This window comes from Simochromis diagramma, unplaced genomic scaffold (assembly GCF_900408965.1).
Source record: "Simochromis diagramma unplaced genomic scaffold, fSimDia1.1 OVJJ01000343.1, whole genome shotgun sequence".
Taxonomy (NCBI): domain Eukaryota; kingdom Metazoa; phylum Chordata; class Actinopteri; order Cichliformes; family Cichlidae; genus Simochromis; species Simochromis diagramma.
Window position 1 is genome coordinate 6829414 of NW_024386831.1, and position 25907 is coordinate 6855320.

Consider the following 25907-nt stretch of genomic DNA (forward strand, 5'->3'; position numbering starts at 1 on the left):
TTATTATGGTGACATAAGCACACAGCTTATTTTTCTGTATCTGTCAAGATGTCATGTAGCTACACCCCCTCTGAAATTCACCTGGAAGTCCCAAAGACTGCATGTTAAATTAACTACAGTAAGAGCTTTAGACAACATATAATCTCAATTATTAAAAAGCCTAAATATCCATAAATGTGCTATTTTTATCTGCCTTTGTATTGCTCTCTCATAAAGATTTTTAGGGTTAGATAAACAGTATACAGTAAATGCTTATACTTAAAAACCTCTTATGTGAGCACTGAGACTTTCATTAAATATGATCAGATTATTTTCACATGCATTTGGACATCATGGGACAAATCAGCACTTTTATTTGTGCAAATTGTCAACATATGTTTGGTGGTGTTCCTGCTAAAACCTCAACAAATGCATGAGCATGCAGACAACCCCCTGCTGGATTACATAAGAGCTGTTGCTCTCACTTCTTTTCCTGGAAAGGGGAAATTAATGAAGCAGCAGCGCTGGCTTTACTTCAAGAACAAATGGAACCTTCTGGAGCTTTCTATCGTCCTGCTGAGCTGGAGTGCCGTGGCCGCCTTTATCCAGAGGACTCTGATCACGAACCGTGATATAGCATACTACCAAAACCACAACGACAAGTGAGATTAACGTAAAACTCTGCTTTAATTTTAGCTGTTTAACTGCAATTTGGTGGGTTGTTTTTTTACTCCACATCTTTCCTGTTTTTATAGGTTTGTCAGTTTTTACCAGACAGGCACATCAGAATCACTTTTTCAGTATCTGATGGCTTTCCTGGTCCTGCTCGCCACTGTCAAACTGTGGCACCTGCTTAGACTTAACCCAAAGATGAACATGATCACAGCTGCACTGCAGCGAGCCTGGACCAGCATAAGCGGTCTTCTTCTGATCATTGTGATCATGTTGCTGGCTTATTCCATTGCAGTAAGTATCTGGTTCCTTTGACCAAATCTTGACTCCTCGCAAATAAATAATTTTGTATTTACATGGACAAGAACAGAACGCTTTTTTTGGTGGCGGTCGCGAGAGTTGAGGCTCAGGTGTAAAATGTCTGGTTTTCGGGGTTTTTATCGGTTTTCAGCGTTATTTTGTTATCGTTTTTATCGTTAACTCAGTTTTCCTGGGTCTTTTCACGTGTGTTATGAATAAATCTTCTTTTTTTCAGTACCGGTACTAGTATTATTTTGTTGTATTTATCCGCGACACCTTAAAGGCCGGTCCGGTGAAAATATTGTCGGGCATAAACCGGTCCGTGGCGCAAAAAAGGTTGGGAGACCGCTGGTCTAATCAATATAATTTAAATTAAAACCATCCAGTAGTTTGATAAATTACATAAAAGTCCAAAACGAAAGGACAGCTGATGCTAATCTTTTCCACTGTGTGCATTAGAGGACTTGAATAGTGATGAGCGTTGACTGGAGAGCCGGGGCAGGTGGTGTTCATTACATTCGTAAATTTAAATTCATTCTGTTATAGTACAGTGTCATTATGCTTTAAACGGTGCGTGAAATACCAATCAAGTAACCTCACTCCATTATCGCCGAGATTATTTAATGAAAATTGAAATCCATGATGGGCAGGGATGCTCTCAGCGGTCCTTCTGCTGATCTAATGGTAATTTCTCTCCTTTAGTGTAACGCGATTTATGGCTGGAACCTATCCTCTTATAAAACTTTCATGGATGCTCTCATGACTCTCATCGGTTTGCAGATAGGCATCTTTAACTATGATGAGGTGAGAATGATCGTCTCAGGATTTGCACACATTAAGTCAACATTTTTCTTTTTCTGTCATTTCCAATTTGGTCAGTTAGTTTCAAAGTGGTAATAACATCTAACTGAGGCACTATCTTCTAGGTCCTGGCCAGCAATCCTGTGCTTGGTGGGTTACTCATTGGTTCCTGTATAGTTTTTGTGACATTCGTGGTGCTCAATCTCCTGCTCTCGGTGATCCTCGTGGCATTCAATCAGGAGCAAAAATACCACAAGGTAACAAAAATCAGGATCATTTTTCTGTGTTTTAGTTATCCTCACCATACGATTTTAATCATTCAGTAGCAGTTGAGTAGTTCACGCATTTTAAATGTTACTGAATAACTCAGCTGATATTGTTGCTCTAGAGGAATAAAAGCTGAGCATTGGCCCAATGGACTTTTTAACCAGGTTTTTTGAGACAATATTGGCGAGTGAGAGGAAAATAGGAAAAGAAGTGTACCAGTTCTCAAAATAAATGGGATGAGAGGATCTGTTGTAACTACACAGGGATAAAGTTGATCACTTAGGACAGTTGCTGAAGCTAGGTTAAGAGGAGAAGTGATCATCGGTGAGCAGCAGTGTGGCTCCATGCCACAAAAAAGCACAGGTGCCTTTTTGTGCTTCACTGTGTCTTTGTGGATCTAAAGAAATGTATAGATAGGATAAGTGGAAGCGAATGGATGGATGGATGCATGCATGGATGGATGGATGGATGGATGGATGGATGGAACTTTGGTTCTGACTAAATCAGAGCAGCAAGGAGCTGCCATGAGGAACACCTGAAAAATAGGCCCATAGATGTGAAGGAGGATGTTCAGAGGGTTGATGTGTCACAAGAGCATAGAAGCGATAGGCTGAGGTGGCAAAAGAAGAAAAAGAAGTAACATTTGCTTATTTTCAATAAACTCTGGTTCCCAGTGTAAAGTGTACCCAGAGAAAAGATGACATGTCCTACAAAAAGCTGCAGGTTTGACACTGTCAGTCTGTTCTTGACACTTTTTTTCTGTTGTGTGATTTCTTAAGTTTACTTTGCAAATATCCACATTTTACTCCAGCTGTTTCCAGGCCACAGGCAGCAACCATCTCCCATTTCTTTAAAAATCTAAATGCAACAAAATTTTACCCAGTCATGCACCTCCTAAACACATGGGCAAACTTCACTGAAATTTAAGCTTAAAAGCCAGACGAGTGCACCTCACAAAATCATTACATTCAGGTTTTGAGTGGACAAGAAGCAGACTTCCTTATTATCCAATCAGAAGTCTCTGTGTGTGAGTTTTTAACAGTAAATCAAATACAAACCGCGCTGTAACCCGCAAACCGAAAGGTTGAGGAATTAGAAGTCAAACTCAAAATATAAAACACTAAAGTCATGGAACCAAACTCGAACAGCCACAAATTCCTAACACTTGGCTGTGTTGCTTCCATTTTTATGGGTGTCAGTTATGTAAAAGCAGAGAAGGCAAACGCTTTGTCGTGTCAGTAAAGTGCACCATGATCTCGTAGAGTAATTATTAAGAGAATTTGCTTCTGTGACAGAACATTGATTCATCAGCAGAGACCCGACAGCTAAAAGACGACAAAAAAAGTGAAGTCAGTTTAAAAGTATGATTGTGAATGTCTGAGAAATATGTATTTATGATGCTAATTAGCAATAATTCCTGTAAAAGGTTTCCTTGAACTCTAGTTTAAGCTACAATTTGCTGTCCAGACTGTTTGTTGGTATTTGTTAGACAGAAGCAGCCTGCTGTGTGCACTGGTGGGATTGGAGATAATGCTGATATTGTCAGGCAGGAACCGTCTGGCTCGCTATCTGAAAACGCTAAGATTACATTTCTAAAGTTGTCACTTTGTGAGTAAGACAGCCCATATGGTTCCTGAAAACACAACTTAGTCTTTACACAGAAGTCGAGAGCAGCAGCCAGTAGCTTTAGGTAATGACATCAAAGTATCCCATAATCTGTGAGTGCAAGAGTGAATTTTATTATTTCCTCCATCCTTCATGTTGTCTGCTTCCTGTCCTTTTTGATAGAAATGTGTATTTATCTCAGGAAGAGTACTGACTTCTTATTCAGGAAAGACTGTGAACTCTGCAGCTTCTGCTTAAATGCACTGGAAAAAATGCAATTGAGTGGTTGTTACATTTACAAAAGTCTAACTTGTGATTTGAAGAAAATAATTTCATGTTTCTATGGTGAACGTAATTAAATCATGTAGGATCTGCATGAAGTTCAACAGCTTAATTTGTTCTTGTTGAGATGACACGATAGGATCTAGTAAGAGTTTCTCACTTGTCACGAAAGTCACAAGATCACATGAGATTTCAAACTGCAGGAAAATCGTTGGAGTTATAAGAGGCAGACAACTATAAACACACCATGTGTGCTATTGCTAATTATTGTGGTTTAACCTGTCAAGGATAAAAAGGTACAGAAAATTCTGCATCAAGCCTTGAAATCATAGCTTTCCTACTTTTGCTAAACCTCGATTGGTGGTGTGGTGGTTAGTGTTGTGGCCTCATAGCAAGAAAGTCATGGGTTCAAATCCACAATCTGGCTAGTTTGCAGTGGGTTCCTTCTGAGCACTCTGGTTTCCTCCCACAGTTACCCATAAGTGTGAATGTGAGTGCAAATGGTTGTTTGTCTCTATGGGATAGACTGGTGAGCTGTCCAGAGTGTACCCTCCTCTTACCCTATCACTTTTCGGTTATGCCCCTGCAGCCCAGATAAAGATAGGAGGGTGGAAGTTGTTGTAAATCCATTCACTTCTTATGTTAACCAGACTCTAGACTTTGTTGAACATTGAACATAGTAGCATTGGGATAAAAGTTAGTGAATAGTGTTGGAATAAAGTGACAAAAATGTGAAGGATTAAAATATTCCAAGACCTCATCTTACTTCATCTAAACAGGTTTCAATCATGTTTTATCGACACAAAATGCACAGGTTTGTTGAATATGAATAAGTTGTGTTGCTGTAATCTAGTTGTTTAAGTTTCTGCCAAAGCAAAACAATTGTATGCAACCACTGTCCACTATTGAACCCGACATGTTCTTTTTTTTAAGTGCAATGTTACATAACTGCAATTATTCAGATTAACTCAGGGCACTTTGGAGGGTTGTGAAAGCTTTTAATGATCTATTTCACTGGTGGCAATTAAGAGACATTACATAATTCAGTAGTCAGTGATACTTGTTTGCACAGTTTAACTGAGACAGCTAAAAGAATGCAATCAAATCTTTCACTAAGGATTCCAGGTTAAAAATATTCCTGCAGAATCAAACTGACCAAAAATTGCCTCCAGGCCAGCAGGCTGTTTCTGCCAGTTTGGTTTTGACCTGAGGTGTAATTCTCAGTGTTAATTAAAGCGTTCTGCATCCAGACAGTGTCCATTCTGTTAACTTTTAATGGTTTTCTAAGTCGCTGAGTGGGACTCCTAAACAGGAGTCACAGCAAAAGTTCAGTTCCAGCATGGTTTATTTATTTATTTCTATTTTTCAAATATATGCTTTTACAAAGGGAAAACATTGATGTAAGTGAGGAAGCACAGCGGTTTTATTGTTAAAAAGTAACCGTAGGAGCTGAACTGTACACCCACATTTTAGGATTCGTATTTCAAACTTGCACGAATATGTGCAAATGGTCAAAAGAGCTCTCGCCATCTGCAGTACTTTATTATGGATTTTGAATCTGTGCTTCCTTACCCAGCCTTCTGAAGAGGAGGAGATTGTCGACCTGATGCTGATGAAAATCTACAGTCTTTTTGGCATCAAACGTAAACATGCAAAAGACACCCGGGAGTCCGACGTGAGCGGCGGATGTGGCTTGGCCCAAAATAACAGCAGAAATATCTTAAGCACTTCTCCTGATGCCAACATTTTTCAGACAAATACGTAAACCTCTAAGGACGTACTGTACTTTTATTCCACGGTGTTCTCTCCTATCCTTTTTTGCCTCTTGGCAGGTCAGAGCATGCTGCACTGTTTTGTGAATATGTGTAATAGCTTATCATAACACACAGAAATACATTATTTGTTGAGATAAATAAGATATTTAGAGCATGTTGGACTCAGTGTTGTTTTTATTGCAACGATGATACTCAGGTTGCCAAAAACATAAGAACTATATGAGTATTTCATACATATATTGTAAGTATATAGTTTGTATGTGTCTCGTAATCATACAATCAATGTTTCAGCTTTAAAATAAAGAGAAAAATGTATTCATGTGTGTGATTCATGTGTTTGTTTCTAATAACCACTGTTATTCATTTAATATCCCCCAAACAGCTTTGATTTCTCTAAAACACGCTGTCCTTGCAGGTCGAGCTTACTGAAACTGGTTTGTTCACACAGTATCCACAGACACTGCAAAATAGATGAGAGTCCATCACCAAGCAGATCGCAGCCAAACACACGCAGGCATCATTGGAGAGGCTTCGTCTTTTGCAGACTGTCAGGTTCTGACATCAGTGATGTCATTTCTCACTTGTCATGTTTGGATGGTTTAAAAGACATTTTCATGCACTTTTGAGATATTTAAATTCCAACCACTTTTCATGAACCTAACCTTGGTGCATAAAACTAACCAGTAAATTCAAGGTAACATAAATTAGGCAAATCAGAAAAGCAAAAGTCTTAAATATAACATAAGCTGCAGGGTCAACAAGACTCAACTTCCACTCAGCCACAACAGCTTTAACAAGCCAAAGTCAGGCAAAGATCATTTTAATATTCAACTCAGGGCTGCTAAACATGGTTCAGGTCTGTCTTCTCTATTCTTTTTCCATATGAGGGTGCTTTGTCACGCTGACCCAGAAAAAAGGAAGTATGTTTCTGCAGTGTCACTAAGTCAGAAACATTAACAGATGTGTGTGAGTTAAAATGTACTAGAGCGTGTGCTTTGAGCCACTGTGGACGTCAGGTTCTGTCTGAGAGACACAATGTTGGATTGTCAGCTTATAAGAGCACACTCGATCATGCAGCAGCAAACAGCGCAGAGGTCGTGACAGTTTCTGGTGGTTTTGAAAGTCAAGCATAAGAACATGCTGAGCACCCTTGAACATTATGAAAAATGAAAGTTAATAGGATTACCTTCTGACAAAAAGCTTACACAGTGTAAAGACAGCTGTTCACGAGGACTTTATAACCAACATTTTGAGAACCCCAAAGTGTACATCAAAGAACAAATCTCAGCAATTACTTTCTGAAAATAAAACTGCAATACTCTGGAAATCATGCAGGGTTGTGCAGGTCACATTCATAGATGAAGTCTAGGTCTATTATATGGCAAATTCTGCCTCTATTGACATCCTGCAATCATCCTGGGTCCAGTAACTAAAGCAATTCAAATCAGTTCTCAACAACTTAGCAAGCAGTTTGCTGACTGTAGCATGGGAGATGGGTGGTCTCGTAGGGTGTCTTGCATTGAAATCTACTGCAATGACCTGGTTACTGCGTTCACCAGATATCAACACGATTTCGATCCGCTCCTCACGTGCTAACCTCTTCGACATGTCAATGGCTGTGAACAAAGAGAAACTTGTAAATAATTAATGAAAGAATAAAGTTACGCTGAAACCAAGCACACCATTGTTTTTCTTGTGACATTACCAATAAGTTTGATGTGTCACATGGCCCTCTTCCTACTGAAAAAACAAAAGTTGGATCCAAGATGGCCGACTTCTAAATGGCCACCATGGTCACCACCCATCTTGAGGAGTTTGCCCCCTCACATATACTAATGTGCCACAAACAGGACTTTAATATCACCAACCATTCCCATGTTATTACGGTGTATCCATATAAATGGCCCACCCTGTATATTTATATGTGTTATTTCATTAAAAAACCTTAAATTTAACCCACAACACAGTAAAGTATTGTTTCCAAAGTACTTTTAAAAGCATGTCCTGCCACTCCCATGACAAAAATAACTAAAATGTTTGCTGATTTTGCCCAAAGATGTTTATTTCCCCTCAATCAAAAGACTGCAACACATATTACCTCATAGTTCTGAGGAGACTTGGACTCAGGGTTTAGAGTTTTAATTTCAACTTCACTGCACTCTGTATTTTCTCTTTGGTTCTTAACTTGTGTTACATGCAGTAAAACTTTACCCTGAGGAGCCAGGGTCAGTAATAGAAGCTTGATGTCTTGAAACACTGCTTTGAAGCGTGGTTCAAAACATCACATGACCATGGCTAATTGAGGCTTTGGTGCATTTCATGCCAGTTTCAACATTACCTGCTGCTTCTGGGCAGGTGAAGTTCCAGGAAGCCAGTGTCCATCCCATTTTAAGCACTGTAATAAGAAGTTAATGAAACTACCATTTCAATTTATTACATAGTAACACATGCATATGTATAAAAAGAAATGCCTGATGTCTACCTGATTATTACCTACCTGATTATTTTCACCATGTATTGTAAAAAAATAAATAGAGATTATTCATTCACTTAAACACCAGAATCCAAAGTATAATTAAATAAATATGGACTTATTCAGTGATGATTATAGAGAAGATATAAGGAGTGAGAAAAAAACAGACTGATGATGAGCTCCTCTGACTCATTTCCGTAGAGATAAAGTGGCACTGCACTGTAAATTCATTAATTTATCTCAAGAGAAATCGCCTCTGCTTTCAGAGAGGAAAATAAAACAGGCAAATATTTTCAGCTCTAATGCCCGTCTGTTCTCTCTTTTCCATTTCTAACAGAAAATGTATGAATAATAGTGAATTCACCCTCAGGTTAACCCATTACCCACATTTTGTGTGTGTGTGTGTGTGTGTGTGTGTGTGTGTGTGTGTGTGTGTGTGTGTGTGTATGTATATATATATATATATATATATATATATGAAAAAATTGCTTTGTCTGTCATTGTTTCACAGATTAGCATTATCAAGACCAGACAATATCAAAAGTGGCCTTTAGGTGTCACTGTGGAGAAGGTTGTCGCATTGATACAATTGTTACAAATGCTACAATATAATTCTAGCACAAATGCTTTGAATGTGTCTGTGTTTCACAACACCGGCTCGCTTTGCCCGTCACTGGCCAGCCTGCACCTGGCCGCACTCAGCAATCAGCCACCAAATAGTATAAAGGCTGTAAGAGCTGCTTGGTAAGTAAGAGTACAAACTGGCCACGAGGGTGGAGACTTGTGGCAGTGAGCCATGTTAGTTTTTGACCTTGAGTCTAGTTTTGTTGTTGGCACTACTAGTGAATAGTTTACAAGCATCAGGAGGGTTTCTTTTGTTTAACCATCCTTTTCTTTTGAGGATATTTGCATCTGCGATTGTCCTTTTCTTTAGCTGATATAGCAGCATGGGTCTCTTTTTTGTTGGGACCTTTGTAATAAGAGGATATTATTTATATAAACTACTCCGTTTGGCTTCTTTCTTTTCCTGGCTCTTACTATTGTTGTTCTCCTCATCCCCAGTCAGCTTGTTGTGGTTACATTTTCATCCTTGTGTTACGACTCGCATTTCTTAATTGTTCTTTATTATTTTGAGTTTCAGTTTTTAGGATAAAATAGGATAAGTATTCTTATCTTCACTTTTACTGTGATTTGCTTGCCTCCACTTAATGAAAACTGTTCTGAATTTCTTCTTCTTCTTCTTTTAATTCACCAGTGCAAAACCTGTTTTTTTGTTACAGTAACACTTATACAGCTAAATTAGAATGTGTAGTGAAATGTGCTACACTCTCTAATGAACTAGTAGCTCAATCATAGTCTAGTCTGATTATTGAGTAGTGACGTGTATCTGAAGTGACGTGTATCAACCTTAAATGTAGTTTATTCTCTGCTGTCAAAGCCATCTTCTTCCTCACAATATTTGGGTAGCATAGAGCAGTGTAAAACAGGAATATCACATACATCATGAGCATGCGAGTACATATTTCAGCTCTGTTTTCACAGGAATCATGGGTGTGAACCAACCTAAGGCTGAATCCAGGGGGAGCTTCGCTCCTCTTAATAAGACACGGACTCCCTTGGACACATGATTTGTGAAAGTTTGAGGGAGGTGAGGACTCTAAAGTACTGACAAATGCTATTTTTACAATGTATTTCTTTTCTTTTCTCGGTATCTTCATCATTATCATGGATATATAAATTAGGCTGTTACTGATGTATTATCCATGCATAAGTGTGATTCATCACTAATTCATTTAATAAGGATACCAACATGCATGTTGTTTTTTCCAAAGAGGCTGACTTTCCTTCTCGCCTTTGTAAAAAAAAAAAAATAGAGATGAATGAAATGAACCTCCACATTAATATTTTAAAAGTGGTTTGAAGGTGCAGGGTTATTTATTTTACATAGGAGGATGTTTCATGTCTTCTCTTAATTATATTATTCATAATCCTAATACAAAAAAGAATGGAAACATTAAAAGACATTTTTTCAGAAAACAGATATTAAAGGAATAAAAATAGAGTAGTGACTCAGTTTTCATTTCAGGATCCACAAACAAAAAGACCTTTTTCTTATCATGGTCAGGATTTCATTTTCTTTCCTCTCCTTGTAAAATTATTCTTATTATTCTTATTATTTATTTATTTTTACCAAAAATACTTATGGCCAGCATAAACAGTCTCTCCCTCCTCACTGCTCTCCGTGCCTTCCTGATCCTGAAAGTAACAGTGTCTTTTTCTTTTTCTAATTTTTGTTATTCACATTCATTCCAGGCATGATGTCATTGTTATAGTGATTCAGCATTGTTATATATATATATATATATATATATATATATATATATATATATATATATATATATATATATATATAACTCTAAGCTTTTCGGAAAGGAAAGTCTGAAGCCTAATCTGAAAAGCAAAGAGGATTTCTGTCTCCTGATGCTCCCAATTCTTACTACCGTTTCTGAAGCCTGTTTAAATTGAATATTTACTGCACTGTGCATATGTTTCCTTGCATTTGTCACACATAACACATTCCCTTTCTTTCTCTCATTCTTTGTGTGCTCATGTTTAATCTGGGAATGGGGCTTTAGTCCATATAAAGCGCACAATCTGAGAGAGAAAGGCCTCTCTCATCTTCACTGTGCCTTCTGTATTTTATCGTCTGTGTCAACTGCCAAGTTGCACAACCAGGCTGAACTACCACAGCCTCTGCTCCCATTTGTTATAAATTTATGACTATGTATGTACACTGTACAGTGCTTTTAGAGAATCTTTGCGAAAGACCTCAAGAAACTTGAGTTCAAACATCTAGTTCAGTTTGATAAGTGCCTTGAAAAATGCCTCTCAAACTGAAGATAATTCTCGGGGGCTAAAATCGCAGTTTTGTGCTTTCATATTTTTGTTAATGGGTTACATTTTGCTCTGGAAGGGGTGCTTTCCAGTGTCTGAAAGAGCAAACTACCTGCCTCCAGATTAGATCTCATCACACAGATATTAGAATGACTTTGATCTTTACATCTAACTCTCTGGGAAATAAAAAAAAAAAAAGTCTAGACTGCTTTCTTTGGGTTTATTCTGACACCTTTGAACTGATGGATTTTAAATTCAGTCCACTGTGACCCATGAGTGCCTGTCTTCTGTGCCCAAACTGATTTTCAAGCAGTTTCACATGTTCCTGTCCATCCAATAGAGATTTATGCAGCTCTTTCCCTGGCAATTCACTCACAAATGTGTTTTTTCACCTGCTAAATGGCACTTTGGCTTATACAAGCAGTCGCTGACAAAGGCGTGTTTCATTTTAAAGATGCAATCAGAAGCAATTTCTGTTCTCTTACCCTGCAGAGAAAATAGCATCTATGAGATCCTCTACAATTGGACAGCCATAAACGTCTTTAGTGTTTGGTGCATTATAGCTGGTTGTTAAATGTAAAATCTGTTGTTGCCAAGTTTTACTTTGTTTTGTAATGGAGGGAGAAAAAGCAGGTTGGCTTTTTCCCATTGCTCCTGCTGAAATGTTTTTCAGTGACTTTACATATGCTCATTATGCAAATCTGAGAGGATGTTTTAAAATGCAGTCGAAAGGATAAATCCAACTTGCCCTGAAAGCGTAAAGCAGTTACACATGATTGGATTTTTCTTTTCAGTAAATTTTAGCTCGTAATTTCAAGAAATTGTCAGAGGATTGAGCCGGTGGGCTGAAATATTGACTAATCCATATGACTACATGTCATCTCATGTAATTTTTAAGAAAAAAGTAAAGGAAAGGGTGTGGAGAGCGGTGAGACAACATCTTTTAGGCATTTTGAGTTTACCATTTACCTTGTGTTTTCCCCCCTGTGTTTCATGTCTGCGAGTCTGCACTTGGGTCCACTTCACTCCACACAGTCAGCTTCGCACGATCTGATATCGTCGTGTTGGTGTTGTTCCCAGATCATCATACTAAATGTTGTTCCAGGATCAACATTGCAAGTGACCAATCAGAATGTTGTGACGTCATACTTTTGCGACTTCGGGAAAAACCGCCGTAAAACAAAAAACTGTACTTAAGATGCGAGAAACCGCCTCTGTCCGCCGATCAACGGACCCTGACCTTAACCGTAACCCTAACCCTTTAATACAGCGGTCCCCAACCTTTTTTGCGCCACGGACCAGTTTATGCCCGACAATATTTTCACGGCTTTTAAGGTGTCGCGGATAAATACAACAAAATAAAACTAGTACCGGTACCGAAAAAAAGAAGCTCCAGAGCTCGGACCTCAACATTATTGAAGCGGTATGAGATTATCTGGACAGAAAAAAACACCAAAAGACAGCCAACATCCAAAGAACACCTCTGAATCTCCTTCAGAGAGCCTGGAGAACTGTTCCTCACTGTTCCTCAAGACTACTTTAAGAAATGAAAGACAGCTGCCTAAGAGACCTCAGTCTGTGCTGAAAAACACCAAATATTGTCTTCAAAGCTCAATCCAAATATGCAATCACATTCGGTATTTCAATCTTTTTGTATTTTTTATTTCTGTATATGCATGTTTCCACATCAGACTCTCTCTGTGAGGTTTCTAAAGTGCAGAGTACTTGTAACTAAAAGAAAATCAGCAACTGTTTGTAGTGTAGGACAATCATAAGGCTGTCGTTCAAGCCAATAACGAAAACGCTTTGAAGTTTCATCAGAAAAGTCTTTGGGCAGTTTCTCGCCTCTGTCATTTGTCCAAAACAAAAAGAAAAAAAAACTGGTGCCAGGTGAAAAGTGATGAGAGACAAATGATTATTTGTAGGAAACTGAGCCACAGGATAAAAACAGACACGTAGTCACAGCTTTATTGACTCAAAGTGAAACGGTGACGTTAAAGAGAGAACGTGTGAATACGTGCGATACTGCACGTACACGCATGCCAGAATCTGAAAGTACTCCAATTGTCACAGCCTCGAAGCCGACTGAGACCAAAGTGCCCGATGATTATGCTGCATTGGAGCTTTCATCGCCCGCTATTGTTATCAGAGTTGATGGCTGTCTGTCTGTCTTTCAGTCAAGATATTTTCCGTCTTTAACTCGCTTCAGCTCGGCCTGTAGCGGCAATGACAACAGGCGTCCCTGCGGGTCAGGTAATGGCTTTTCATCTTTGCTTCCTTAAAGGCTTTATAGTGACACCACCCAAAGAAAAATCTATCTGTGCTCTCCTGTCGGTCACGTCCTTGTACACACCACTCTTCTTCTCACTTCCAAATAGTTACAGCGTTGTCAGAAAGACACAAAGATGGCTAATACTTCATTGTAGCTTGTAAAAGAAACTTGTACAAGAAACTAACCCACTTGAGTGGAATTCAGTAATAAATCCCACAAAATTATAGAGATATTATTTAGCAGTAATTTATTAATCTGTGATCTCCACCCTGCTTTTGTTCCTGTACAGAAAACCCCAAACAAACCTCTTAAAAACCACAAGACCACAGTGAAGTCTCAGACACGGTGAGAGCAGCGTGTTCTCTGTGGACTGTCCCACTCCCACAGGTAAGCAAGAGACACCTGAAAGCTTTAGCTGTCGTTTATGTGCAAATCATCATCATTTTGACCAAATCAAAACTGCATAAAAATGTTTTCTTGCAGATGAGTTTTGCATTTCTTCTACTGACTCACTCACAACGTGAAGATATGAATATAAAACAGTTTCAGGACACTGGGGTCGCCTTGAAACCGCATCAGTGTTGTCGGGTTTGTTGACAGTGCTGCCACTGCAGGGAAAGATAAGCATACTAATTTCTTATTGTCACTAAACCTTATTAAGCTACAAACTACCTCAGACACAATTCATCACTTTAATTGCTAAAATTGTGAGATTTTGGTAATGTTTGAGGCAACATTAGCCTTTGTGGGTCATCATCCCTTCCCTGGGGATGGGGGATGAATTCTTCATCTACGTGGTCATTGAAGGAGAAAAGGGGAAACGTGTTGCCCTTGCTCCTGTAATTAAGGTTTTGATTTAAGATTTTAGCACCAGGGGATAAATGATATCGCACATGTGCCCTTTAATGAAGAAGAATGTGCTCTTTATTCATCTATTCTGAATCTGGTTTAGACATGCATAACGCTGAGTGCTGCAGTCTTTTCAGCTGGGGGGGACCAGAGGCAACGCTTCACTATTCTGGTCAGATGTAGTTTTGGGGGCTGGAAAAGTAGCAGAAACACAATGATGTTAAGGTATGAGTTTAGAACAGCACGTGTTGAGTTTTGCAACCACAGATAGTACAATAGAATTAAAACTACTTAATTAATTTTAGAAACTGCAATTGAACCGTTGCCTTTCATTTCAAAGATTTCTTCCTAACGGCTGCGTAGAAAGGATTAAATATTAAATACCCTTAAATAAAAAGTGATTAAAAAAACTTGTTGTAAGCCATATTAAATAATTATTGAATCTGATTTATTGTTTTGCTATTTTATGTTAATTTATTCTTTTAGCTCTGCAGCACTTTGGTCAACAGCTGTTGTGCTTACGTGCTTATAAAAATAATTTGACACTGACTTTTGACTTAAAGCTCGAGGGACCCCAGATGCTAATTTTGCTTGATTTCACCACTAAGGCAACAAAACATGCTGGTGTTAAAAGTCCATTATTCTACCACCGTATTCATCTAAATACTAATTTATCTCCCATGAAAGCAGCTTAAACAAAACTCTAGTTTGCATATGTGACAAACATTATCCTCAATCTGATTTTCTCACTTTGTGTATTTAAGCTACAATCGTGCAGAGTCGGCCTCCTTGTTGCCTGTATTCTGGTTTGCTTCACCTTTTCACGTTCTCCACGTGTTTCCTATTTTCAGATCTGTGAGCTGGGCTTCCAAAAACTAATCTACATACAGTTTTATTGCACATTTGTTACCCTGACAAACTCTAGCTCACAACCTGATCAGCAGTTTCCCTGACACGATTTAACGCCTCTCACACTGACACCATTAATGATGTGAACAAAAGAAACAACGGTGGAAAATCAAGTTGAATGTAATTGTCTTTTTTAATTTATTGATAAAACTCTTGTTATTGCCATTCCCATTTTAATCTCTTTGCCTTTTGTTTTTTGTGTTATAACAACAATACCAGGTAGACGTACCCTTTTCTATAACTCTGCTCCAATTTCAAGTTGAAGGTCATCCATTCATACTCACACTGCCATAGTCTCACACTTTCTTGGTTTGTTGAGTTGGGGACTTCTCAAGCCTTCAAGCCTGAACCATGAAATAACTAAAGAAAATTCTCTTCTTTTGAAAATGTGTTTATTGAAATTAAAAAACTAATTAATTTATTATTATATATGAATGTTAATTTGTGTCAAATTTGCGACATCCAGCAATATTTTTACAATTCATTCCTTACAAATGTATTCTGGATTTATTTTAGTTTTTTTCAGCATCTCACTGATGCCACAGAAGTGAAAGCGTTTGGGTTGTGTGTGGTTTCTGTTTGATCTTCAGCCTCTTGGTGTCTTCGTATCACCTCTTTGCCTCTATTGGGCGATTCCCTATTTGGTTACTTCCTGTTTTGTTTTGTTGTTACTCTTATCTGTCTCTTAGTTTTTCTCCATGTTGTTTTCTTAATTAGCTTCAGCTGTAACCTGCTTTTTCCACTCTCCCTGATTACCTCCCGTGTTTATTAAAAGCCTCGGTTTGCATGTGTTCTTTGCTGAGTCGTGCTGTTGCTTCTCCTTAGCCCTTGTGCGTCATGTGACCTATGCAAAGGATGGCGCCTTCACAAAAACCTTTCTAACAAAAAAATCATCAAACTTTCCTGCTTCTTTTTTAGGAGCCCTGAAGTGCAGGGTTTGTTTTTACGCCGTCTTTGAGCATGTTCACCAGTTTTGGCTGTTTAATAAAAACTACTTTCAATCCTTTGTGTTTGCCATGTACACACTGTTCCACATGCTGCTGTGATTATAATTAAACTTTTATTTTTGTTGTTTTCAGTTCAGCTGCAGGGTTTGATTATTTTGACCAAAAAAAAAGTGATTTTCTCAAATATTAATGAGCCAGCGATGGCCTATCAGACGTGGGCGAACTTCCAGAAAGTTTACTGAAACTCTGAGTTTGTTAACCTTGAAATGAAGGAAACTCCAGGTTTTCTATTCCAGAAAGAAAGCTAAACGTGCACTCTCCTCTCTTCCCTGATACTGAAATATTTGGTGTACATTACTGTAGCAATCACTGTTTGTTTAAAGCTTCTGTGTGAAGCTTTATGAAGCTGTAGACACTCTGATCAATGATTGGAATCAGTCACAGTGATGGATGAAAATGTGTCACAGCTGGTTGAAGATGGTGTAAATATTTGAAGTTGAGGCTGAAATGACTTTCAGTCATTCTTCACTCATTTAACATCAATGACATTATTTTAGTTTTGCACTGACACATACTGGATAAAATAAACAGGTGGAAGCTGCTTGGTTTCACAACCTCGGTTGCAGAAATAAATGAATGCAATGCTTTGCAAATCTCATAAATAGAACATAGAAAAAAATACATCTTAAAAAGATTTGGGAGCAGGCTCATGCTCACCACCCTCTACTGAGGAGAGCAGCTCCGTGACTGTTGTCACGTTCTTCTCCGACAGAGGATCGAAGCTGCTCAGTGGTCCTGACACTTTGTTATCATAGTTTTCATTTCCTGAAGATCAGTTTGTGAAAGGTTTGGACTACATGCAGGCCAGCTTAGGACCTAGGCCAGTAAAAGTTCTATTTCTCCTTGTCACAGAATACTTTTTCACTCTGCCCCAGTCCACTTTAAATCAGCTGTCAGAGAAGACGGCAGCTTTTGTTTACATTTGGCTTATTCGATGCATGAAATAGGCTGCAACCTGCAATTATGGATAGCATGTTGAACTGTGTTCAAAATTATTTCTGCAAGTGTTCCCGAGCCCAGTGCAGTGATTTGCATGAAATCATGCCTGGTTTTTAAAGCAGTGCAGCCTGAGGGCCAGCAGAGCTTCCTCCACTTACTTTCTATAATACGACAATAACATCATCATGTAGGTGGTTGGCACCACCAACAATGCATTTTATAATCAAGGTTTTCTATAATTCCATCTTACCTTTAGTTTACATATGTAGCTAATATGGATGCTTCATTTATTTTGGTGCTTAAATGAAGTCATGGAGGGACACAAAGATTCACTTGAGATTCAGCAGAATGTAATTAGGCCACGAGGTCAACACGACTCTGATCTCACTGCTGATTAATGGTCACATTTCTTTGTTACAAGTTTTCTGTGTTTTTGTGTTTGACTTTCTGCTTCTGTAATTGTCTGTTCCACCACAACTGTTTGTGTTATTGTTTATCATTTGTGTGCATAATTCTCTCTTGTTGTAGTCTTTGTCTTCCATTTCTGGAGTTTTAGAAGGAAAATCCATTTTTACGCATTTCAACTAGTGAAACGTATTAATTCTTTAATCAGCACTGTGGTTTTCATCTGTGCCGAGATAATTGGAAAAGGGTTTTATTGATAACCGGTTAGCCTGTTAACAAGAACAACTTTCATTTGGCAACATAAGAGTGATGAATGCTGAAAATGTGTCTGTGCACGCAGTGATTTCATTAAAAATAATCAATAATTCATGAATGATTCTGTCAGTTCTCAAATGCCTTTTGCAACATTTCTAATAAACAAAAAGCTAAAACAAATGTTATATTAGAGCATAAAGAGAAATGTGCTAATCCTTTCAACAACAAACTGACCCAAAACGTTTACACTGTTTGTTATAATATCCTCTATGGATGAAAGTATACACATTACATCCACAGGAGTTTCTATGACATTTTAAATCGAGAAACCAGCACCACTGCATGAACAATGGGCTGCGAGGTCAGTTCCTTGATCATTAATATGCAAATTGTCATGACCACTAATCAAAGACCACTGATCCATGGCCATGAGATCAAGTCAGCCGTTCCCCTACTCTCTATGAATGTACCATTCACAGAGAGTTGGGGAACGGCTGCAATCACAGCATTGTAAGATGGTGACAGATGTACCCTTAGGCCCCCTCCTCGATTCAGAGATGGTCTTTCCCTTTTCACGTAAATGGTCTCCTTGACTCCGCGCTCAAACCAGCGCTCCTCCCTGTCCAGGATGTGAACATCCTCATCATTGAAAGAGTGTCCACTGGCCTGTAGGTGTGAATAGACTGCAGAATCCTGGCCTGACGAGGCAGCTCTTCTGTGTTGTGCCATCCGTTTTCACCAAAGGTTGTTTGGTTCCCCCAAAGTATAAACCCTGGCAATCCTCCCCGCACTTAACAGCGTACACTATGTTACTCTGTTGGTGTCGGGGGACCCCATCCTTGGTGCAGCGTGTTTTGGGGGTTAAAAGCCACAGAGAAGCAGTGTTTAGAAAAAATACCTCTTAACTAGAGTTATGTAAAAGGGAATGTGTGCATGAAAGGGAATCTGAGACAGGATGTTTCTAATGTTAGAGATATTGCACCAATGCAAGAAAGCAGTCCTACATTCAATTGTTTGTGTGTTCATTTGAAACGGAGCTTTTATATTTTAAGCTTATTATATTTGTCTAGTATAGATAACAAATCTGACTCCACTGTGCCTGTCACACTTTAATGGGCCAGGCTGCATTACATTGTTCTGACAAACAGTAAAGGTAATTAGCTGCAGTGTTTTTGGAAGGCAACACTGATTGGGACACAGCAGTCTATTCTTGTTACCTGTTGTGTAAAGATGAACTATCCAAATAATGATTTGAATACAATTCCACAAATATATCCAAGCAAAGCAGCATTTGACATGATTATTCACTGATGCGTCTAAAACCTTGAGATCCGCTGTTTATTTTCAGTTTTCTAATTACAACATGTATGAGTTTATAGCGCTGTGCTGACTTGAACCTTCAGATACTGTACTGAGGTTACACTGAGCTCAAGAAAACTATGCCTTCAGTTTCAAAGTAATTGTTAGTGCTGCAGTGGCTGCTACTGTCACCTCCCACCAAGAAGGGCTTTGTTTCACGTCTTTGGTCAGCTGAAGCCTCAGTGTGGATTTGAGGGTTCTCACTGTACCTGTGTGGGCTTCCTCCCACAGTTTGTTATCTTGATTGGTGATTCTTAATCGGCCACAGGTCTACTTGTTTATCACTTTGTGTTGAGCCCAGTTTTATTTATATGGTACCAAATCACAACGAGAGTTGCCTTAAGCCGCTTCTATTGCAAGGTACAGACCCGACAATGTTCCCGTACGTATCTGTAGGTAACAATGGTGAGGTCCCTCTTGACCTGAAAAGTAAAAAATTACATCAAATTACTCAAGCCCTTAAACTAAAGCCTTTTTACAGTAACTTTACTGGCATCCAGCTGTCAGAAGTTTCTGTAGAGTTTACAGTTATGTGTTTACAGTGTAGGATTTCTTGATGTCGGCCACTTCCTCTTTCTTTTGATGCTGGAGTCTGTGCAGGTGCTTGTTCGTCCACGATAGCTCCTCTTCCTGATGCTCATCACTGTCTGTCTTCAGCTGTCAGCTTCAGCTCCATCCTCCTGATCTGTGTCTCCATGTTTCTTCATGGATTGTGGCTCTGACGCTCTCTCTTTCTATATCTATATCGTGTTATTGATTGACTGGTTTAAATACAGAGTGATGTTTCAGTAAAGCAGCTGATGAATGTCATATTTGCTGAACAGAGAGGTCACTGGCAGTGCAGTGATGCAGTAGTTAGCACTGCCACCTCAGAGCAAGAGGGCTATGGGTGTGAATCCAACGTCTTTCTGTGCTTTTCTGTGTGGAGTTTGCATGTTCTCCCCATGTCCTTACAAGTTCTCTCCAGGTCCTCTGGCTTCCTCCCACAGTCCACAGGTTTGCAGCTGGTGGGGTCAGGTTAACCTTTAGTGACCTGTCCAGGGTGTACCGCTCGCCCTTTGGCACATGGGATAGGCTCCTGCAAACTACCCCTCCAAACTGGATAGATGGATGAAAATGGATGGATGAACAGAGATCAGACAGATGTTCATGCTGAACTGAGTTTTTCTTTTAATACAAAGAAGCGGCTTGTTGCTGCAACATTTCTATCTGTGCTGGATTATGGAGATATTCTCTATATATGAATGCTTCTGCTAAATGTCTTCGAATGGTTGATACTGTGTATCATGCTTCTTTGAGGTTTATCACTAACCGTAAATTTCAGACTCACCACTGTGAGTTATACTCTCATGTATGATGGTCTGCTTTGGCCAGTCGGAGGAACTCTCGTTTATAGTTTCATGTATAAGGCAATACTGGGATTGCTGCCTTCCTATATATGTTCCCTGCTTGCAGTGAAACATCTGCATGGTTACTTGTTGCTTTCTGTTCCATTTGCCTGAATTGAACTTGGCAAAAGAGCTTTTGTCCATTTAACTCCCTCAGCTTGGAACAAACTGCAGAACGACTGGAAAATGACTGAATTCATTTCATTAAGTGCTTTTAAATCTAAACTAAGAATCCTTGAGGCCAAGTCCATAACATGCAACTGTTTCAATTAACTGAGTTAGTTTTTAATTAATTGAATTTTATTTTTATTTTATTTTTGCATGTGTGTTGTGTTTTTAATTGTGTCATTTTTGTAACTGTGAGACACTTGCTGCTGCCTATGTTGGCCAGGTTTCCCTTGAAAAAGAGGTTTTTAATCTTAGTGGGATCTTCCTGATTAAATAAAGGTTAATTTAAATAAATAAATAAATAAATAAATAAAACGGTGCTTTTCTGCTCTACCAGAGCTCTGAAAGTGCTTTAAACAATGAATGAATCAAATTAAATTCACTTTGATCTGGTGCCAAAGTGGTTTACAAGCCTCTTTCACTAGGTTGTGGAGTTGAAATTGTCACGCTCGCGGATACAAGCAGCGGAAATGAGCTTCCTCCGAAGGGTGGCTGCTAAATTAGCAGCAGGAAAAGATGCTGTGAATTCTACTGGAAAGGCCCACACTGTCACAATGACAGGTTTCAGCTGTTTAGTTTTAAAATGAAGCACATCTTTGCTAACAAAGTTCACATACTGCACGCTGCTGGCTAATCACTGTGGTGGGTTATTATTTTGTTTGAATGCCTCTTTGTTTGAGTGTGGGTGCTCTCCATTTCTTTTTCACTGGCTGTCGCTGCAGCTTAAGCACAGCTGTGTGATGCACCAAAATATGAAAGCAGCACGGCTGAAATGAAGTGGAAAATAAAGTAGATGAAAAGGGATAATTGTACAAACAGAAGTGCACATATGTTGGATCACACATGCACGCATACAGTCAGTCACACCTCTTTCCCAGATTTAAGGGTGTGTACTTCAACAGGGAAGCTTTCTTGTTGCGCCTGTTTGAGAATTTGAACTTCTGTCTCTAGTCGTTGTGCCGCTGACATAGGGAGGACAGCCGCCCCGTGAGAAGACAGGTAGGTGGCCTGCACCAAATCAGCCCAGGTGTCATATGCAGGATCAGACTGTGCCAAATCTGTAGTGACATAGGCACAGAAAGCTGATTTCTTTAACTCAGTATTATCTCCAGTATCTGTACTCACAGTAGGTCGTGCTGGCCACTGCTCAGGTGCTTGTCTCAGGAAGGGGGGCCCATCCATCCACTGGCTAGGTTTTGACAGCTCACGTAATGGTTTTCCCCGGGTGATGTCATCTGCTGGGTTCAAAACCGAGGGGACATACCTCCAGCTGGCGGCCTCAGTCAGCTCCTGTATTTCGGCAATACGAGTACCTACAAACACTTTATAGTGGCAGGACTCGGACTGGATCCAGTTCAACACAGTGGTAGAATCGGTCCATAAAGTAGTCTCACTAATGGGCAGAGTAAGCTCACTGAGGAGGAGTCTAGACAGTTGTGCCCCAGCAAGTACGGCACACAGCTCTAAACGGGGGATTGACAGTTTCTTGCGGGGAGCTACACGTGATCTGGCCATGATAAAGGCAGTGTGGGCCTCATGTTCTGCCGATTTAAATCTCAAATATGCCACTGCTCCGTAAGCACTCTCTGACGCATCACAGAATACATGCAGCTGGAAAGTTCCCTCTTGGGTTGCTGGGGCTGTGTAGCATCTAGGCAGACAGATTTCTTGTAGATACTGTAGCTCACTCACCCACTCTTGCCACCGCTGGAGTAACTCGCCCTCGATGGGATCATCCCAGTTCCTGTCGTTATGCCACAGATGTTGAACAATAACCTTTGCCCGGGTCGTGAAGGGGATGATGAAACCCAGTGGGTCGTATTGAGAGGCGAGGATGCTGTAGATGTTTCTCATGGTTGACTCCTGAGGAACCACTGGCCGACATCTGTAGGCGATCTGGTCTGTGGAGCAGTGCCATGCCAAGCCTAAGGTTGGTTCTTGGGGATCTGGTTGGTGTTCAGTCAACCACAGCTCGCAGGTAGGGGACTTTGCTTCAGAGGGGAGATGAGCAATGGCCTCTGGGTAGTTACTGGCCCACTGTCGGATTTCGAAACCACCAGTAGATAGCAACTCTCTGATGTTATCGACAAGTGGTCGTGCCTGCAAAGCAAAGGGCAGAGATTGCAAACAGTTATCAACATAAAATGAGCGCAACACTGAGTCTAGTACTTGTTCATTGCCATCTTTATGATCCTGCACATGGCGCTGAAGGGCATACGTGGCACAACAGGGGCTGCATGTGGTTCCAAAGGGCAGAACACACCACTCATAAATGTCCGGGCTCCGATCTCTTTCCATATCTCTCCACACGAATCTCAGCAGGGGCCGGTCATGCGGAAGAAGCCGCACCTGATGGAACATACCTCGTATGTCCCCACTCACAGCAACAGGGTGCTCCCTAAATCTCAACAGGACACCTATTAAGGATGGACTGAGAGTTGGACCTGGTAGCAGCTGATCGTTAAGGCAGTCTTGCCTGTATTGGAAGGAACAGTTGAAAACTATCCTAGGCTTATTGTTATGATGCACAATATGATGGGGAATGAACCAGGATTCATCTGTGAGGTTTGCCTCTTCAGGAGTGAGTTTTCTTACATAACCTGCTTGTTCCAGTTTGTGTATTTCTGCATTGTACACAGCCGCTAGATCAGGATCTTTAATCAGGCGCTTCTCTGTGGACCGAAGGAGAGCCATCACTGCGTCATGGTCAGTTCGTAGTTTAGTGGAGTCTCTGCGGCGGAGCAGAGGGGTAGCATAACGAGCTACTCCATCCACCTGTACACGTTCTGTGGTTTTCTGCAGTAACTCCAGTGCCTCTTTGTCTTGTTTAGAGCGAGTTACCTCTTTCTCTGATCGAAAGGGGAGCACATCTAACTGCCACAGCTTCTCAACGTTCTGTCTTAGCGCTTGAGAAGGAGTTGGTAACAGGGATGTGTGCAGACATGAAGCTTCAGTAGGTAGATGTAGAAAGGTAGCCGGTCCCTGGATGGCCCAACCGAGGTTAGTGTTGACAGCAACAGGGCTGCCTAGTGGACCAACTTTGACAGGTGACAGAGGGGTGATGAGCTGGACATTATCTGAGCCTATAAGAAGCATAGGCTGCACATCCTTAAATGCTTTGATGGGAACGTCGGCCAGATGTGGATATCTCTGACGGAGTATGTCCACTGGGCAGGATTGTTTTGCCAGATTAAGTTCTTTAGCAGTGAAGACACGTCTGATGCGATGTTTGATTTGGGGAGAGCTGGGTGCACTTAGTTCAAAAGAAACCGATGCGCCTTGTAACTGTGACACCTCCTGCCTGATGGTTCGTAGTTTGAGGGACTCCTCTGTGATATTTAATTGCAGGTAATGAACCGCTGCAGATAAAACAATAGTCCGCTCTGATCCATCGTCAAGAATGGCATAGGTGGACAGAGATCGCCCATTGTTGTGGAGGGTAACTGGGACCACTTTAAGCATGACTCTGCCTGAATGAGTGACTTGGTCCAAATACACCATGCTGGAGGCTGTACTCAATGTCAGGATACTCTTGTTTGAGCGAGAGGCAGCTTCATGAAGGATCTGCAGGTGTTGTTCTCCACAGGTGGCACAAGGTTTCTTCAGATTGCAACTGTCAGGCTGGTGACTCCGACCGCATCTCCAGCATCTCTTATTGTCATTAATCCATGTAATAATCTGTGTAGTACTCAGCTTACTGAAGTCAGAACAGGAACTCAAGTAATGTTCTGTACTGCTACAGAAGGGGCAGTAGGGCTTAAATTTCTCTCTTTTCTTCCCTTTCATAGGTTCCTTACTGTCAGTAGGGGCTGAAGTCGTAGTAGCCGTTGGTGTTGTAGGCTTGTCAGTGCCATAGTAGACTGATGAGGATGTCTTTAATGGTCGTGATGACTTGTCTCTACGATCTGAGCGGGGTTTATCAGATATGTAGCTTTCTGTAGCCCTTCGTGATATCTGTATGGCCTGTGACTTCCTCTCCAACCACTGTGCAAAGTCAGGGAGAGTATAGGTGTTAGCTGAGTCACTCCGCAAGATGCCCTTTGCAAGACAATATTCAGCAAAACTGTCTTGATAGGAGAAGGGGAGTTTACTCAAAAGCCTGTCCACATGGGAGCCACACTCTAGTTCGCTCTTAGAGGCTCCTTCCATGGAGTTTAGTAGTCCCACCAAACTACTAACTGATAGAGCAAAGTCTTCAAACCCTTGTGCATCTCCAGCTTTCACTGTAGGAGCTCTCAAAATGTTGTTAATTTCACCTTGGACTAATTGGCGTGGTTGTCCATAGCGCTGCTGTAGAGCCTGCATTGCTTTAGTGAAGGGCATAGTGTCATGCACATACCTCTTTGGAAGCTGAAACGCAGGAGGGAACTTTAGATGATCCAGAAGTACTTGGAATTTGTAATCCTCAGACAGATGTGGGTGTGGTCCCAAAACTCCATCCAGACCTTTCTTCAGTAGCAGGAAATCACTTTCTTTTCCTGTGGTGAAGCGGATCAGGTTGGGTTTTGGGATGCCATAAGAAGAGGAAATAGCCATCTCCATCAAGTTCGGTCTCTGAGAGGAAAGCAGAGATGAGGAGTGTTGTGGGCTGCTCTGAATTACATCATGCTGTGAACTGACAGGTGGCGGTGCAGCTGGAGCAGGATGCTGATAGGTATACTGTGAGCTAACAGCAGGTGGCAGCACTGGTGTAACATATGGCTGACTGAGAGGTGGGCCTGAAGTCCAAGGCGGATAACCTGGAGAGGGCATGCCAGGCGGCAGCGTGACAGGGTACTGCATAGTGCCAGGGATACTAAACTGAGCAGCACTGTGTGGCACAGACCACTGTGGGGTTGATGACTGCCAATTCAGGTCTCTTTGTTGATGCCAGGGAGGATGTGGCTGATCTGTTGCTGTAGATGCAGACCGGGGTACCACTGGTGTTGGCTGAGCAGCTGATGGCATAGAAGAGTGGACGTATAGAGGGGGCTGAGGAATAGGTCGGTTAACAGGGAGAGTAGGAGCTGTTGACTGTAGTATTTGAGTGTTATCAACATGATGAGCTGTGGAAGGGGAGGTCTGCTGTACAGTATGAGGCTGAGGGCCAGGTATTACTGGAGATATGGGAGGGATGTTTTCTAGTCCGCCCATAGGAGGAGCTTGCGTAGGATTATTATCCACAGTTAGTAAAGGCATACTATGGCTCCGGACTTGGGTTTGTAACTGTACTTGGGGGGTTCTTTGGCCAAAGTTCAAAGACACTTGTATAGCGCTCTGTATCTCCCTCATCTGCTCCTGTACCTGAGTAACACACTGCTCCATCCT

The 25907-nt window shown here is 40.7% G+C and overlaps 1 protein-coding gene across 1 annotated transcript in view; it reads left to right on the top strand.

Annotated features, from left to right (window-relative positions):
• Positions 1 to 6010, top strand: part of LOC120731016 (polycystic kidney disease protein 1-like 2) — a 40196-nt gene extending 34186 nt beyond the window's left edge. Inside the window, 5 exon segments of the mRNA XM_040027739.1 lie at positions 481 to 641; positions 735 to 945; positions 1654 to 1755; positions 1878 to 2009; positions 5483 to 6010. Of these exon segments, the coding sequence (XP_039883673.1) occupies positions 481 to 641; positions 735 to 945; positions 1654 to 1755; positions 1878 to 2009; positions 5483 to 5671 (795 nt within the window). The 3' untranslated portion in view covers positions 5672 to 6010.
• The last annotated feature ends 19897 nt before the right edge of the window (positions 6011 to 25907 follow it).